Here is an 18,454-nt window from a genome sequence, read left to right as displayed (position 1 = left end):
CAGATTTCTAAATAAAAACTTAGAGATACATCAGACACTCCATCTCTCTCCAGATCCTGAGTTTGATGTACAGTCTTCTTGTGAATCATAAATCAATAAACATATATAATTTACATTTTATACTGCTTCAACTCTTACTCTTCATTAACACTATTTAGGAGGTTTAAGTTGAGTAAGAAGTTTCCCAGCAGGAAAATCAGGGACTAAAAAGTCTGGTTTCCTAGCTGCTATTCAAATCTCCTTTCCCTTTGCCTGGGTCATAAAGTTTTAGCATTCAAATTCTGGAAATGCTTAAATGAATATCACGTAGCAGCTTCCACCAAAACATCACAGCTATTAGCTCCTGTCTGGAATCACTTCACTGGATTTTTTTTTAATAAGTATATTTTATTGATTTTTTACAGAGAGGAAGGGAGAGGGATAGAGAGTTAGAAACATTGATGAGAGGGAAACATCGATCAGCTGCCTCCTGCACTCCTCCTACTAGGGATGTGCCCGCAACCAAGGTACATGCCCTTGACCGGAATCAAACCTGGGACCTTTCAGTTCACAGGCCGATGCTCTATACAGCAAGCCAAACCAGCTAGGGTGACCAGGATTCTTTTCAAGATTTGGTTTCACCTACAGCTGCCTACTCCAAGTATAGGGTTCCATCAGCTATCACACGCTGAGAGAAATGTGCTTATACTTTATCACTCTCCCAAAATATACACCAGTAAAAGGGTCCAAAAGAACAAAACAGCCTTTTCCAGTAGCAGTACTGAAATTGGCAATTTGCTTACTGGCTCTGTACGCTCTGACTAAACCAGGTTTCTGTTCCAACTTGTTGGATACCAGCAAAAGCTGTGTCAGGACAAGCTTCCAAGGGATGGTGTAGAAAGGATATACAACTGACTGGGTGCTGAGTCGACAAGAAGAGAAGAAGATGAGAACCAACAACTGAGTCAGCATATTAGCTGAGTGGTTTACTTACTTGAGCAAGAGCCCAGGAGACTCCAACTAGGTTATAAGCAATAAAGAGACTCACATCTTAGCAATCTATTTAGCCATCCATTACATGTACTAGTTAAAGTGAACCAGAAAGCATTAACAATTATTTTTTGCTCTTTAGTTAATAATTTTTGGTTTAAATTTTTTTAATAACATAGCTAAAGAAAATATAGAAGGGCCCTGGCTGGTGTAGCTCTGTGATTGCAATGTTGGCCGGAGCACTCAATTCCAGGTCAAGAGCATGTACCTGGGTTGTATGTTTGATCCAGGGCCCCAGTGGGGCACATGCAGGAAGCAACTGATAGATGTCTCTCTCTCATATCAATGTTTCTCTCCCTTTCACTCCCTTTCTCCTCCCTTCCTCTCCCTAAAAATCAATGAAAGAAAAAAAAAAAAATACCATGCCCTAGCTTGTTTTGCTCAGTGGATAGAGCATTGGCCTGTGGACTGCAGGGTCCTGGGTTTAATTCTGGCCCAGGGCACATCCATGGGTCTCAGGCTCAATCCCCAGTAGGGGGCGTGCAGGAGGCAACTGATCAATGATTCTTTCTCATCATTGGTGTTTCTATCTCTCCCTCCCCATTCTTCTCTGAAATCAATGGAAATATGTTTAAGAAAAAAAAAATATATATATATATGTGTATATATATATGTATATATATACATATATATACATATATATATATACATATATAGGCATATATATATCATTGGGTGAGGATTAACAGAAAATATATATATATAGAAGGAAAAGAGGTTTGCTAACATTTACTTTGCATTTAAAACGAAACTAAATGACCTAAGATTCAAAGGCTTAGAGTTAAATTATTGAAAATTTATTATTCCCTTTTACCTATACATATTTTTACAAGGTCTTTACCCATCAGATCAAATTGAAAACTGAATGTACAAAAATCTGGTTCAACTGTGAAAGGCAAAACCTACTGGTCAGTACAATGTTTTTAATAGGCAAAACCCAGTTGTTTACAAACCAAGCATCCCAACGACCCTATACATAGGTTTTACGTTACAGATTTAAAACGGAGGCACGCAGAGGTTAGTAATCTGCCTAAAATCCATGCAGCTACTAGTAAAAAAGATGTGAGCAGCAGGAATGGCACTTTGGAACTTAGCACTTTGAGTCCTGCCCTTCCACTCAGGGCCTCAGGGGACTGTCCAAGCGTGGTAGTCAGGTGGGCTAAAGAGGGTCCCTGGGTAACAAGGGAGGATCCCTACCTCGGGGATCAGAAGGCCTCAGTCTGAAGCCCGCCTCCCCCAGCTGTGAGATCCTGAGCGGGTCAGGGCATGGACTCTAACATGCCAGGCTTCTCTTTTCCTCTGGAGGTTGTGAGGCTTTTCTGCGACAGTGCAAGCACACGGACTTTGGGAACTGTAAGAGGTCTCTCCAACTATAAGGTGTTCTCTGTCACCTTGGATTGAGTCGCTTGTCTTCTCGGAGCTTCACCTGTAAGTTGCAGATCATACTCAGGGCATGCCATGTGGTCTGTCGTGAAGGTGAAATGACAGGATGCATGTATACCACATGTGGCGTTCATGCACAGTGCCTGGAACACAGAATTTAACCTGTTAACCAGGGAGTTCCCTTTTTAATGACGCAACCTGTAATGGGCACATGGGTACTCTTTCACTAGGACGTGTCAGTACGTCACTCCCGGAGGACGTAATTTCATATTATTATTATTTTTAGTTAGTTATACTTAATTAAAATAAATGATATATATATATTTTGTTTATTTATATATATATATATATATATAAAGCACAAAGGAAAATACAAAATCACAAACAAATAGAAAAGAATACCAACAAAAAAAATGGAAACACCGAATTAAAAAATTACAAATTTTTACCAACAATTATAAAGATTACAAAAAATAGCCAAAACCGGTTTGGCTCAGTGGATAGAGCGTCGGCCTTCGGACCTACAGGTCCTGGGTTCTATTCCAGTCAAGGGCATGTACCTTGGTTGCCGGCACATCCCCAGTGGGGGGTGTGCAAAAGGCAGCTGATCGATGTTTCTCTCTATCCCTCCCCCTTCCTTCCTCTCTGTAAAAAAAATCAATAAAATATTTTTTAAAAATTACAAAAAATATATACCATTCCTCTCAGGGCGCAACGTATATTTCAAGGATGTATTCATACGTCCTACCCGTTCCCTATATTGTTTACGTTTGACGGATTTATAGGTCCCGCTCGGTTAACAGGTTAATCAACATAGTCAACTACTCAACACCACACTTCACTTTCAGTTCCCTGGCTCCTAGCGGTTGATTTTATTTTTATTTTTTATTTTATTTTTTATTTTTGTAAAGGCTGACCTTGATGAAAATAGATTTTTTAAAATATATTTTATTGATTTTTTTTGCCCCCCACCCTCCCTCCCATACATACCCTCCCTCCCCAGAGTTTTATGTCCATTGGTTGTACTTATATGCATGTATGCAAGTCCTTCGGTTGATCTATTATCTCCCCCCCCCCCCATCTTCCTCCCCTTCCCACTGTAATTTGACAGTCTGCCTGTTGCTTTACTTTCTCTATATCTGTCTCTTGGTTCATCAGTTTATAATGTTCTTTATCATCCACAAATGAGTGAGGTCATGTGGTGTTTCTCTTTCATTGATTGGCTTATTTCACTCAGCATGATGTTCTCCAATTCCATACAAGTTGCTGCAAATGATGAGAATTCCTTCTTTTTTATGGCAGCATAGTATTCCATTGTGTAGATGTACCAAAGTTTTTGGATCCAATTGTCTGCTGACGGGCACCTAGGCTGTTTCCAAATTCTGGCTATTGCAGATTGTGCTGCTATGAACATAGGGGTGTATATATCCTTTCTGATTGGTGTTTCTAGTTTCTTGGGATATATTCCTAGAAGTGGGATTACTGGGTCAAATGGGAGTGCCATTTTCAGTTTTTTGAGGAAACTCCACACTGTTCTCCACAGTGGTTGCACCAGTCTGCATTCCCACCAGCAGTGCACGAGGGTTCCTTTTTCTCCGCAACCTCTGGCGGTTGATTTTAGTAAATCTAAAGCTATAACAGGTACCCCTGCGGAAGGGGCCGAAATAAACTCTCAGTGGACAAAGGAGAGGATAAACCTCCTCCTCCCCCACACCACCCAAACCGTTAATCATTTCCTCCCAAAAGCGCACAGACCCGCAGGATGACCCATGGAGGGAGCACTGGCTGCGGCTGCGGCTCAGGAGCCGGCGGCCCCGCCGCCAGGGGGCGCTCCGAGAGCCGCGCCGCCCCAGAGGGCCCGGCCGGGGAGGGCGGAGCTCGCTCGGCAAGATGGCGTCGTCCGCGTTGCTGCGGCCCTTCTCCCGGCTGCTGGCCCCGGCCAGGCTCCCGAGCGGCTGTGAGTGCTCCTCCTGGTGCGGGCAGAGCCGGCTCCCCGCCCGCCCTTCCAGGGTGAACCCGGCTCGCGGAGGCGGGGGCGGCGGGTGGGGGGTGGCTGCGGCCCCGGCCCGGCCCGCTGTGACCTTCGCCGGCCCCACGCCTGTCCGCACCCCTGACGCCCGGCTCCCTGTCACCCACCGCCGACCCTCCTTGGTGCGGACGGACCTGGGGTTCCTCCTCCCGCTCTGTGCAGGAGGAAAGACCTCCGGGGGCTCCCCCCAACCCCCCAGTCCGCCGTGGCCCGGGGCGAGTGGCTTGGCCTCTCTGAGCCCCTGTTCCCCGGGCTGTCTCAGGACCGGGCGGGGGTGGAGGGAGAATTAAATGCGGTCATGCACGTTGTTTCCCACGAGGAGACCGCTTACAGACTTCCCGTCCCTTGCAGCGTCCGCGCGGTCCAAGTTCTACGTCCGGGAGCCGCTGCACGCCAAGCCCGACTGGCTGAAGGTGGGGCTGACCTTGGGCACCACCGTGTTCCTGTGGGCCTATGTGAGTCCGGCTCCCTGCGGTCTTGGGGAGGAGAAGCATCCGTGGGAGGCTGCCAGCTTGGGAGCACCTCTCCCCAAGCCATAGGATAGTTCTGTATTCGCTAATAGCATATTGGTCCATGAAGGAAATCCCAAGGGTTAAAAGTATTAAGAATTTAGGGGCATGGAGAAAATAAGATGAAGCTGAAATTTGTCATTCATTGTTGTTGTTTTTAAAAAATATATATTTTATTGATTTTTTACAGAGAGGAAGAGAGAGGGATAGAGAGTTAGAAACATCAATGAGAGAATCATCGATCAGCTGCCTCCTGCACACCCCCTACTGGGGATGTGCCTGCAACCAAGGTACATGCCCTTGGCCGGAATTGAACCTGGGACCTTTCAGTCTGCAGACTGACGCTCTATTCACTGAGCCAAACCGGTTTCAGCTGCCATTCATTGTTACTTAGCATGGGATTGTCATGATGGCAGTGTCACTACTTATTATCCTGTATCTAATTTTATGTGTTTATTGATTTCAGAGAAGAAGGGAGAGGGAGAGAGAGATAGAAACATCAGTGATGAGAGAGAATCATTGATCGGCTACCTCTTGCACGTCCCACCCTAGGGATGGAGCCCACAACCTGGGCATGTGCCCTGACCCAGAATCGAACCATGACCTCCTGGTTCCTAGGTCAATGCTCAACCACCGAATCATGCCTGCTGAGCTTTATCTACTAGTATTTTCTTAAGGATGGATGGAGGGTAGTTGGGGTTTTATGAAGGCACTTTTCTCAGGTGTTGTAGAGACAAACCATCAATGGACAGATATATAAGTTAAATCACATTAGATTTCCAAAATATAAGATTTTTAAAAATTTATTTGGGCGGGAGGGAGAGGGAGAGAAAACATCAGTTTATTATTCCACTTATTTATGCATTCATTGATTGTTTCTTGTATGTACCCTGACCAGAAACCTTGGTGTATCTGGAAGATGCTCTAACCAACTGAGCTACCTGGCTAGGGCCAAAACTAGATTTTAATAATTGGTTTGTATAAAGACATTATTGGAAATTGTACTTACTATGTAGATATAGCAGCTCTTCTTCTTCTAATTCTAATTCTAATTCTAATTCTAATTCTTCTTCTTTTGTCTTTACAGTATGCCAAATGCTTTCTCTATAAAAATTCATTTAGCCCAGGTGGCATGGCTACATGGATGAGCATCAGCCTATGAACCAGGAGGGCATGGTTCAATTTCCAATCACTGCACATGCCAGGGCTATGGATTCAATTTCAGTGTAGGCGCAGGAGGCAGCTGATCAATGATTCTCATCATTGATGTTTCTCTCTCTCCCTTCTCTGAAATCAATTTTTAAAACTATTTTTCAAAATAATCGTTTAATATTCTCAACAACACTATGTATAACTATTATTGTTGAATTTTAACAGATGCAGGAAACACTTGGAGAAATTAGTTTGCTAAATCTGCTTCTCCCTAACTTCAGAGGTAGCTACACCATAGACCAGTGGTTGGCAAACTCATTAGTCAACAGAGCCAAATATCAACAGTACAACAATTGAAATTTCTCTGAGAGCCAAATTTTTTAAACTTAAACTTCTTCTAACGCCATTTCTTCAAAATAGACTCACCCAGGCCGTGGTATTATATTTTGTGTAAGAGCCACACTCAAGGAGCCAAAGAGCCGCAGTTTGCTGACCACGGCTATAGACCATTCTGAAATACTGCCTCCTCAAAAGTTAACTCAAAGTATCTGTGCTACATTAGAATTTAAAATTTTTGTTTTGTGCCTAATGGGGTTGGGGTTTCCTCCACTACCCCCAACTCCATCTCTTTAGTAGGTCTCTTATTTTGGATTTTCTCATTAAAGTTATTCAGCTCTTTCAATTGGAAGGAGTAAGAGGTGTTGAAAGTCACTTACAACCTAACAACAGTAACTAATCCTTTTAAAATAATGTTATAATGAAATTTTATACATTCCTAATTTAAAATTTTCCTGAAATGGAGCTTTATTGTTGCTGAGAGCTCTGGTTGAAATTAAATCTTTGATTTCATCGAATGTCAACCTATATCAACCATTGTTCCACTTGCATATTTTGTCAGAGAGTGGTTCTAAGAAAGTGGCTCTCCTGGTATCTAATTTATACACATATATTTCTAGGTGGGGTTGTTCATTCACTCACAGTATCAAATTTCTAAAGTTAGAAGTATAATACATCCCTACCAACCAGCCTGGACCCCATTTAATAACTGAGTTTTGCTTTGTTGTGTTGTTGACTCCCTCTGTGGTGAGACATTCCATTAACTGCCCACTGATTGAAGGAATTTATTTGGCAAAAGTTGAATTTTAAAATGAGCACAGCTACCGAAACCGGTTTGGCTCAGTGGATAGAGCATCGGCTTGCAGACTCAAGGGTCCTGGGTTCAATTCCGGTCAAGGGCATGTACATTGGTTGCGGGCACATCCCCAGTAGGGGTTGTGCAGGAGGCAGCTGATCGATGTTTCTCTCTCATCGATGTTTCTAGCTCTCTATCCCTCTCTCCTCCTCTCTGTAAAAAATCAATAAAATATATTAAAAAAAATAAATTAAATAAAATAAAATGAGCACAGCTACTTTGAGTTAACTTTTAAAAATTTTATCTATAAGGAGGTAGTATTTCAGAGTGGTCTATATTTGTTAGTCTCCTGTTTTTTAATTTGCCAGGAAGATTACATTTCTAATTTTAACTGTTACCTCCTTCTAGCTCATCAACCAACATAATGAAGATGTTTTAGAATATAAAAGAAGAAATGGGTTGGAATAAACTTCTTAAATGCTAATACTGTAAGTATGCACTTTTATAGGATCAATAGATTATGCAAGTTAATTAAACTCTTTATTGATTGATTTTTAGAGAGAGAGAAAGGATAGAATAGAAACATGGATGAGAGAGAAACATCAACAATCAGCTGTCTCCTGCATGCTACCCTATTGGGGATGGAGCCTGAAAACTGGGCATGTGCCCTGACCAGAAATCGAACTGGTGACCTCTTGGTTCCTGGGTCAATGCTCAAGACACTCAATTGCTGAGCCATACCAGCTGTGCTGAACTCTTTAAATAATGTATTTTGGTCGTAGTGTGGGTGTTTTTTTTTTATTAGATTTATGCTTTTTAGCACCTATATTCCTGTCTTTGACAAATTTATACATTTTGTATCTTGGTCTATCATCACTTAGTGTAATCATTTTTAACCATTATTCTCGGCCTGTGTTCAAAGAATATTAAGAGGGAAACCAAAATCATATTATTTTATTAAATCTAATAGGACTATACACAGTGCCTTTATAGCACATATGATAAGTTGTAATTATTTGTGTATTTGGTTCTTAATATCTACTTGTCATATTCCACACTTAAATGTAGATTGCATGAGAACAGGAACCTCTCTGTTTTATTGTATTAATCACCATGTAGTCAGCAACTTGCTCAGTGTCTGATCCAACTAGAAGTTTCATATTTGTTGGGTAGATGAATGTATAAGGGCAGTCAATAGATGGTTAATTTTTTGCTGTGTGACCATTTCAGTATGATTGGTACTACAACTGAACAATTCCTGGTAAAACATAGCTGTGAACAAAGTAACATTCTCTGTATGACCTGTGATTCTGTGATTTAAAAGATAGTGAGTTTATGTATAATATATATACAGATAGATAGGTAGATAGATTAGGTTGATTAAAGTAGATAATTTATTTCTTCTGAGTAAAATAGTAATCACTAATGTACACTTTTCCATATTTAACCCTCAGACTCAGCTCTTTAGAGTTTGATTATCCAAATATTTGCTTTTTTAAAATATTAATATCAAACCGCCTCCTTAGCGCAGTAGGCAGCGCATCAGTCTCATAAAATATTAATATCAACTTGCCCATGGCACTACTTCAGCCAATCAACAGATAAAAATGAAACAGATAAAAATTAGATGCTTTTACTACTCTCTTATAGTTCAATTAAATTATTTTTTCCTAAAACTTAAAATGAGGTCTTGATGCTCTTTGTGGATGTGTTTTCTAGACTTTATTGATGCTCAAAGGTTAATAATTCAGAATGGTCTAATTTTAATATTTCTGTTGGTTAATGCTATAGTTTTAATTTCTTTTCTCTTCTTTATAGGTATGCTTCGTATGGAGTTGAAAGCAGTTCCAATCTGTTGAGTTGTAAGCGAGAGAGAAAAGTTATATGTGAATCTATGTAATCAGCATTTTTGTTTTGCATCATTAAATGAAAAAATAAAAATACATCTGTATTCTTCAGATTGTGTGTATTGCGACAATGTGTATAAAATGTCAATTCTAAGGTATATTATTAGAAGTATTTCACTGTGAAGGTAACCTTCTGATAACAGAGTCAGTAGTAATTAAGGGCCCATTGGGAAGAAAATTTAAGGAGATAGACTTAAAAATCACTGTTAAAGGATTTATTCCTTATATTAACTTTTAATTTCTAGTCAAAGCATTTATTCTTTAGTGTGTCACAGTGATAGAGCTACTTTATTATTCAAAATACAAAAGAATCCAAATGTTCTTTTCTTCTAGCATCATTTTGGTTAAGTCAGAAAGTAATATTGAATCTGTTATTAGAGTTTCTTCGCACCCCATTTCTTTGAATTTGAATGATTTTCACTTGGATGACTGTTTATGGTATAATATTGCTTTCATTCAATGATTAGCAAGCTCTTGACTGTTTCAAAAAGGCATGGAGAAGGGAAAGTGTTGATAGACAATTAAAATACACTTCAGCCGAAACCGGTTTGGCTCAGTGGATAGAGAGTCGGTCTGCAGATAGAAAGGTCCCAGGTTTGATTATGGTCAAGGGCATGTACCTTGGTTGCGGGCATATCCCCAGTTGGCGGTGTGCAGGAGGCAGCTGGTCGATGTTTTTCTCTCATCGATGTTTCTAGCTCTCTATCTCCCTCTCTTCCTCTCTGTAAAAAATCAATAAAATATATTTTTAAAAATAATAATAAATAAATAAAATACACTTCATTTTGTTCTGGCTGGTTCCTCAGTGGTTAGAATGTTGCCTTGCACACTGAAGGGTCTGGGATTAAATTCCTGGTCAAGGCCACACACTAGGTTGTAGGTTCAATCCTGGGCTGGTCAGGGCATTTGTGGTGGCAACCAATAGGTATGCCTCTCTTACATCAATGTTTCTCTCTTCTGTCTCTCTGTCCCTCCCTTCTTCTACTCCCTCTAAAAATCAATGGAAAAAATATCCTCAGGTGAGGATTGACAAAAAAATAAAGTACACTTCATTTATTACTCATCAAAACCTTTACTTGTAATCAATTAAACTTTGTTAACTTGTAATTTAAACACTTAGTTTACCATACATTTAAAAATTCAAAAAAAATAAAAATTCATTGTCTCTCCATTCTGATGGTAAGTAGAAAGTTTATTGCCTTATAATTGGCTTTATGTGTGTTTTGGGCTCTGGCCAACACATTGTGGGAGATTCATGACAATATTTTGGGAAGTCACTTCTGAATATAAGTTCAGAGTTACCTTATTTTGGAATAATTATGTAATCCAAATTCAGTGAAAGACCAGACATAGCAGTAACTATTAACTTGCCAATTTGGAGCCCTAGCTGATAGAGCTGAAAGGACCTTAGAGGACATGTAGACCAAGTTCATAATTTTACAAATGGAAAACCAGAGATGAGAGATTTGTCCAACATCACTGTGGTAGGTAGAATAATGGACCCCCAGAGATGGTCATGTCCTACTCTCTGGAACCTGTGTCTATGTCATGTTACATGGCAAAGTGGAATGAAGGTTGCAGATGGAATTAAATTTACTAATCAGCTGGAATTGAGATGTAGAGATTATCCTGGATTAGCTGGTTGGGCCCATTGTAATCATAGGGTCCTTACAAGTGGGAGAGGGATGCACAAGTATGTGTGAGTATGAAGCGATCTGAGAAACACTCAATTGGCCATTGCTACCTTTGAAGGTGGAACGGGGCCAAGAGCCAAGGATTAGAAAAGTCAAAGTCACACAGCCCTGTTGTCACCTTGATTTTAGCCCACTGAGCCCCGTGTAGGATTTCTCTCCTACAAAACCGTAAGACAATAAACCTTTTTGTGTTTTAAAGTCTGAGTTTGTTAAAGTAGCAGTAGGAAACTACTGTTTTCACATTGCAATAGAGACCAAGAAGTCAGCTATCAATTCACAATTCAAGGTACTTTCCACTAAAATACTTAAAAATTCATAGTTGTTTTGTTTTGTTTTTAATATATATTTTATTGATTTTCCACAGAGAGGAAGGGAGAGGGATAGAGAGCTAGAAACGTCAATGAGAGAGAAACATCGACCAGCTGCCTCCTGCACACCCCCTACTGAGGATGTGCCCGCAACCAATGTACATGCCCTTGACCATAATCGAACCTGGGGCCTTTCAGTCCGCAGACCGACCCTCTATCCACTGAGCCAAACCGGTTTCGGCAAAAATTAATAGTTTTGAAGGGAAACTAAGACACTTGAAATTCTAGAAACAGAGCCTCAGTTGGAAATCTATACTAATAAAAGGGTAATATTCTAATTAGATCTGGTCGACCGAACATCTTCCAGACGTCTGACTTCCTTCTGGACAAAGCCATGGTGGCAGGGGGCCAAGGCAGAAGCAGTTGGGGGCAATCAGACCTGTAGAGGAGGGCAAGTTGGGAGCAATCAGGCCAGCAGGGAGGGCAGTTGGGGGTAATAAGGCCTGCAGGGGAGGGCAGTTGGGGGAGTTCAGGCTGGCAGGGGAGTGATTAGGGGCGATTGGATGGGCAGGCAGGTGAGCTGTTAGGAGCTAGCAGTCTCAGGTTGTTAGAGGGATGTCCAACTGCTGGTGGGATCGGGCCTAAATCGGCAGTCAGACATCCCTCTAAGGGTCCCAGATTGGAGAGGGTGCAGGCTGGGCTGAGGGATACCCCAATGCCCCCATGTACAAATTTCGTGCACTGACCCTCTAGTAAAATATAACTGCAACAGACACTACTATAGGTCTAGCCTTGAGAAAAGTCACCCTGTGTGGACTTTCATCTTGGTTGTACCTGTATAACTCCAGGAAGAGCTGTCATGAAGACTAGGGCTGTCCAAGAAAACGTTCTGCAGAGATGGAAATGTTCTGTCTGCCATGGAGTACAGCAGCCACCACTCCCATGTGGCCACTGAGCACTTGGAATGTGATTAATGTGATTTGAATTTTTCATATTTAACTTGAGTTAATTTACGTAGCCACAAGGGGCTGGTGGCTGATTAGCACAGATACAGATTATGCTATGAGTAAACACCTCCCAGCGTTGTGCTACAGAGTGACTCCGGTTAATAAAAAAGAAAGAAAATTAAATACCGAAACAGAACTCAGATTACTTTAAACTACCAAAGAGTTATGAAGCTACAGACTGACTCACAGACCTCGAGAATAGGGATACACCTGGACTCAGAAATAATTGGGGGCTGGGACTCAAATGTCATTAATACTTTTGCTCGTGGCTCTGCTGTCTGTGTACAGCCTCTGCATGCAGACCTCTTCCCAACCCACATTATAAAGAGAAAGCCACAATCAATAATCCCTGGGTCTAGATTTCAGTTCAAGAGATTAACTGGACTGGAAAAGAATCATTCTAATTCTAAATTCCCAAGAGGAATTGTGGTCAAATGATCGTTCCTCTGGTAAAAGACTTTCCATGAAAAAGAGGATGCAGACAAAATGTAGTCATATGTCAAGTAGACCTTTTTTCACATTTAATGCCTTCGAAGAAGTCATTTAAATTATTTTTAAGTTGCCATTGGGTGGGGGGGGAAGCTATACAAACTAATTTCAAGTATAAGAAGTTGTTATGGGTTGAGTTGTGTGCCCCAAAAAGACATATGGAAGCCCTAATCCCCAGCATCTCAGAACTGGGGTAGTGGGGCCATTGCAGATGGAATTAAGGTGAGTTCATACTGAATCCAATATGACTGATGTATTTACAAGAAAAGAGACATAGGGAGAAGACAATCATGTGATGATGGAAGCAGATATTGAAATGATGCATCTACTAGCCAAGGATTACTAGCAAACAGAAACTAGAAGAGGCAAAGAAGGATTTCCCATACAGATTTCAGATGGAGCATGGCCCTGAAAACACCTTAATTTCAGACTTCTAGCCTCTAGACTTGTGAGAGAATAAATTTCTATTTTATACCACCTAAGTCTGTAGTAATTTGTTATGGTAGCCTTAGGAAAACAATACAGAAGTGTTTGGAATATCATGTTTATTTTGCTTCAGAAGAGAAAGTGAATAGATGGGGAGGGAGGAGAGTACTGAGTGACCTCCAAGAATAATTTTAGAATTTACCATCTTGATTAAGCTTCCCCTTTCATTTTATCTAAATATTTTAGTCCACCAAGAGGGTGCTTATCAGGACTTTCTTGGTTGCTTGTTAATTTGTCTCCCTAGATATGCTTATCAATTGTTTCACTTTAGCCCTGGTTGTGTGGCTCAGTTGGTTGGAGAATCATCCCATTCTCCAAAGATTGTGGGTTCGATTCCAGGGCAGGGATCATAGCTAGGTTGCAGGTTTAATCCCCAACGTACATTCGGGAGGCAAATGGATCAATGTTCCTTCCTCACATTGATGTTTCTCTTTCCCTTCCTCTCTACAAACCATTAAAACACATCTTCATGTCAGAATTTAAAAAAAATAAATTGTTTCACTTTATATCTTTTTTAAAATATATATTTTTATTGATTTCAGAGAGGAATGGGGAGGGAGAGAGATACATCAATGATGAGAATGAATCATTCATTGGCTGTGTCCTGCATGCCCCCTGCCACCTCAGGACCGAGCCAGCAACCTGGGCATGTACCCTTGACCAGAATCCAACCCAGGAGGACCTTTCAGTCCGCAGGCGAACACTCTATCCATTGAGCCACACCGGCTAGGGCTCACTTTATATCTATATTGATCTGTTGAAAGTATATTGTTATGGCCCAAGAATTTAGTGCTAAGAAAAAACAAAGCTGTTTCTACCTTTCTGTGGAGATTAAGAAATCACTCAGTCTTTGAGAATTGCTTTTAATTATATAGCACTTAAGCCTTGAATAAGTGTGATTGATATTGCCAGTGGAGGACCTCAGATTATGTTTTCAAAACTAGTATCTTTGTCAACAGTAACAATTAGGTGGAGGTCATCTTAGATAAGCTAAGTTATCTCTGACCCTAGATTCTTGTTTTTCCAACAAGACCAAGAAAATGTCAAGGATGTGCTCAAGGGCAGCGTTATAAACAGTGTGCCTAACAGCTGGGGAACTATTGCCCAAGCCTCACAGAGGCTTCTACAGCAAAGACCTGATGTTAACATCCTCTAGGGTTTGTGAGAAGCAGCTCGCAGAGTGAATCTGACAACCCATAAGCATGTCTTCTCTTGAGAAATGTTTCAAGATGTGGAAAGCGTGTGCCATTAGCCTGCAAAGCACACACCCTCCAGGAGCAGTGGAGCAGGTGGAAAATTCCCTCCTACCAGGAGGCATGAAGTTTTCACTAAGATGAAAAGGGATGTGGAGACGTGACACTCTTTATCTCAGTTTTGTCTTTCCCAGCTGGGATGGCCCCGTCTAATCTAGAGGATACCATAAGGCCCCCACCGGACTCCACATATATCGGATAAGATGGTGGGATTCAATGGATCCTGTCATATAAACACGGAAAGGCAGCAGGCCATAGTAAGGAAGCCTTGAATGTTGGCTTAGGCTGCAAGTAGAACCTAGTACCACCTCATCCAATGAGCTGAGCATGCCCTATGTGCTTTACAGCTTATGATAACCTTGTGAATAAAAGAATTATCTATATTTTACCCAGACCAATAAATCTGACTCTCAAACTCATGCTCTTAACCACACTATTATACTACCTTGATTTTTTTTTTCATATGTAGCAGTGATAATCAATATCCCCCTACATACTCTTAATGGTTATTACAAAAATAGGTGTGACAGCCGAAACCGGTTTGGCTCAGTGGTAGAGCGTCGGTCTGCGGACTGAAAGGTCCCGGGTTCGATTCCGGTCAAGGGCATGTACCTTGGCAACTGGTCAATGTTTCTCTCTCATCAACGTTTCTGGCTCTCTATCTCTCTCCCTTCCTCTCTGTAAAAAAAAAAAAAAGGTATCTTCTCCTGGTTTAAAAAAAAAATAAAAATAGGTGTGACAGTACTCTGGGAAAAGTTTTTAAAGTCCTATAGAACATGTGTGTTATTTTTGCATTTTTAAAACCAGTTTAGTTATAACCAAAGGCCTTAGATTACATTTATGACTGATATCTGATCAGAGATTTTTAAAAATATATTTTTATTGATTTCAGAAAGAAAGGGAGAGAGAGATGGAAACATCAATGATAAGAGAGAATCATTGATCGGCTGCCTCCTACATGCCCCATACTGGGGATCAAGACTGCAATCCCAACATGTTCAAGGCTGATACTCTCTGCACTGAATCAAACCAGCCAGGGCTGGCCAGAGATTTCTTTGTGATCATTGACCCCATTGATGGTGGGCTTGTTTCAGTGTTTCTTTAATTTTATATATATATATTTTTAAAATATATTTTATTGATTTTTACAGAGAGGAAGAGAGAGGGATAGAGAGCTAGAAACATCGATGAGAGAGAATCATCGATCAGCTGCCTCTTTTGCACACCCCCTACTGGGGATGTGCCCGCAACCAAGGTACATGCCCTTGACCGGAATCCAACCTGGGACCCTTCAGTCTGCAGGCTGACGCTCTATCCACTGAATCAAACCAGTTTCGGTATAATTTGATTTATTTTTAAAAATTATTTTTATTGATTGTAGAGAGAAAGGGAGAGGGATAGAGAGAGAAAGAAACATCAATGATGAGAATCACTGATTGGCTGCCTCCTGCACGCCCCCTACTAGGGATTGAGCCTGAAACCCTGGGCATGTGCCCTTGGCTGGAATTGAACCTGGGACCCTTCAGTCCACAGGCCGACTCTCTATCCACTGAGCCAAACCAGCTAGAGCTTTAATCTGATATTTTAACCTCAGTGAGTGACAGCAGAAATCATATCTTGCTCATTAAAGAATGCCCTGAAACAGTGCCTAGCACATTATCCTCAATAAATGTTTGTGGAATCAGTTATAACCAATCCCCAGCATCTAGCAAGGTCCCAGCATACTGTAGGCGTTTTGACAGATACTTATAGACAGATTGATGGAACCTGGGGATGATCCAGAAGACCTCAGACTACAGCCAGACCCCAAGTCTACACTGGTTTCTGAAGGGGAGCCTGGAATGGTCCTGAGAACCAGCGTCATTTACAAATGTTCTCTCAGAAAGGATTATTTTTAGGATAAGCTTCCAACACATTCAATACCCATAATGCACTTGCCACCTTTGACTATTCCTCTCCCTGGCAACCAAATCAAAATTCAGCCCTAAGGAAAGAATGAGCTGTAGTGGTAGACAGATCTTTTTTTCTTTTTTTTTTTTAAATTTCAAATAGGGTCATGTCAAATGGAGGTGGTTAGGAGTACTCTGGACAGAGTTGGTTTTATCTGTCAACCTGTCCTACGTGCTAGCAGTTCATTAAATAACCTACACTACCAGTGAGATAGCTAATCACTAGTTGCAGGAGGATGTGTACCTGATGCTAGTTAAAGGTAGCAAGTTTACTAATCTTCATTCTGCTACTTTCATGGCTAATTAACTTGTTGGTGGAGGGCCTGGGGTCTACCCTTCCTTGTGTTGCTTCAGGTCTAAATTTGACCTCTCCTTAACTGCAGATTACCCAATTGCTTTTGTTAAGTGTTTCATCCCTAGGAATAGCTAGCTACTGTATCAAAACAACACCATCCATTTCTTTCTTTTTTTTTAATATATATTTTATTGATTTTTTAATACAGAGAGGAAGGGAGAGGGATAGAGAGTTAGAAACATTGATGAGAGAGAAACATCCATCAGCTGCCTCCTGCACACTCCCCACTGAGGATGTGCTTGCAACCAAGGTACATGTCCTTGACTGGAATGGAACCTGGGACCCTTGAGTCCGCTGGCTGACGCTCTACCCACTGAGCCAAACCGGTCAGGGCCATCCATTTCTTTTTTAAAAAATATATATTTTATTGATTTTTTACAGAGAGGAAGGGAGAGTGATAGAGAGCTAGAAACATCAATGAAAGGGAAACATCCATCCGCTGCCTCTTGCACACCCCCTACTGGGGATGTGCCTGCAGCCAAGATACATGCCTTTGCCCAGAATCGAACCTGGGATTTTTCAGTCTACAGGCCGACACTCTATCCACTGAGCCAAACTGGTTTCAGCAACACCACCCATTTCTGACCATTGGTTTGTACTCTTCAAATGAGAATATGTTAAATATTATTAGAACTGCATTCAGAATTAGAATCTCCAAAGGATGTTTAGTTGCCAAGTAGCAAATAAGCAAATATTTTGTAACATGCCTTAGAGAACTTGGAACTAGAAAAACTTTGTTCATATCCTTAAAAAAAAAAAAAAAAAAAGGCCATTAATTCCTAGACAATCCTTCCCACCACCCTGTCGTTTGCTAAAGGGAGTAATTGCCACCTCCCTCAGAGGGTTGAAATGAGAATTAAAGGAGATAATATGTGGAAGTGCTTTAGAAACTGTCAAGTGCCAAACACACATAAGGGATTGTAGTAGGAGATGGTCCCTACCAAGGACTAACCACTTAGAAAATGTTATAAACATAAGTGATTGGTATTCATATTCAAACCCTGACAAATTGTTGTAGCCACAATGAGGCAAGTGATTGAAATCTGGGGGAAGAAACTAATAACTTAGCATTTTTAGTTGATGTGGAAATGCTAGCCTCACATCTCATAGAGGAATATACAGCATTTAAGGGGTTATGTTTAAAGTCATTGTGTGTGTGGGGGGAGGGGGGGAGTGTAGCTCAGTTGGTGAGTGTCCTCCCCATAAGCCGAAGTTGAGGTTCCATCCTGGGCACATACAAGAAGCGACCAATGAATGTATAAATAAGTGGAACAACAAGTTCTCTCTCTCTCTCTCTCTCTCTCTCTCTCTCTCTCTCTCTCTCTCTCTCTCTCTCTCTCTCTCTCCCCCTCCCTCCCTCTCCCTCTCCCCCTCCTCTCCCCTCTCTACCTCAAATCAATAAGTTAAAATAAAGTCATCGTAACAGTGAATTGCTGAGAGCCAGCCATTGCCTAGGGATTTTCGCGACTCTGAATATCACCCAGGACACTAAAGGGAAAGCTATTCCCCCTCTCGTAGGAGAGCAAGGAGAGTGCGTGAGATAGGTGGGCTCATTTCATCCGGCATCATAACCGACGTGTATGTCTTTTATTTTGTTTAGTTTTTTTTTTTTTTATTTCATAGAGGAAAAAAGAGGGAGAGAGAGATGGAAACATCAGTGATGAGAGAGAATCACTGGCCTGCTGCCTCCTGCACGCCCCCCATTGGGGATCCAGCCGGCACCTAGGCATGTGCCCTTGAATAGAATCCAACCTGGGACCCTCCAGTTCTCA

General features: G+C 41.3%; 1 protein-coding gene across 1 annotated transcript; it reads left to right on the top strand.

Moving 5' to 3' along the window:
- The first annotated feature begins 4,211 nt into the window (after positions 1-4,211).
- On the top strand, positions 4,212-9,192 carry NDUFC1 (NADH:ubiquinone oxidoreductase subunit C1). Its single transcript, XM_036424844.2, has 4 exons — positions 4,212-4,369; positions 4,793-4,896; positions 7,643-7,722; positions 9,053-9,192. The coding sequence occupies exons 1-3, from the start codon at positions 4,303-4,305 to the stop codon at positions 7,700-7,702; spliced, it is 231 nt and encodes a 76-aa protein (XP_036280737.1). The 5' UTR covers positions 4,212-4,302; the 3' UTR covers positions 7,703-7,722; positions 9,053-9,192.
- Positions 9,193-18,454: the final 9,262 nt, after the last annotated feature.

Source organism: Pipistrellus kuhlii, unplaced genomic scaffold, assembly GCF_014108245.1.
Source record: "Pipistrellus kuhlii isolate mPipKuh1 unplaced genomic scaffold, mPipKuh1.p scaffold_m20_p_8, whole genome shotgun sequence".
In the NCBI taxonomy this organism is placed as follows: Eukaryota; Metazoa; Chordata; class Mammalia; order Chiroptera; family Vespertilionidae; genus Pipistrellus; species Pipistrellus kuhlii.
The sequence above is the reverse complement of the archived record's forward strand: the minus strand, read 5'-3'. Positions and strand labels throughout refer to the sequence as shown.

Excerpts from the sequence above, each read along its gene's own strand:
- NDUFC1 (XM_036424844.2), top strand. The coding sequence starts at position 4,303 with ATGGCGTCGTCCGCGTTGCTGCGGCCCTTCTCCCGGCTGCTGGCCCCG. Across the intron at positions 4,370-4,792 it reads GGCCAGGCTCCCGAGCGGCT|CGTCCGCGCGGTCCAAGTTC; the intron begins GTGAGTGCTCCT and ends CGTCCCTTGCAG. Across the intron at positions 4,897-7,642 it reads CCGTGTTCCTGTGGGCCTAT|CTCATCAACCAACATAATGA; the intron begins GTGAGTCCGGCT and ends ACCTCCTTCTAG.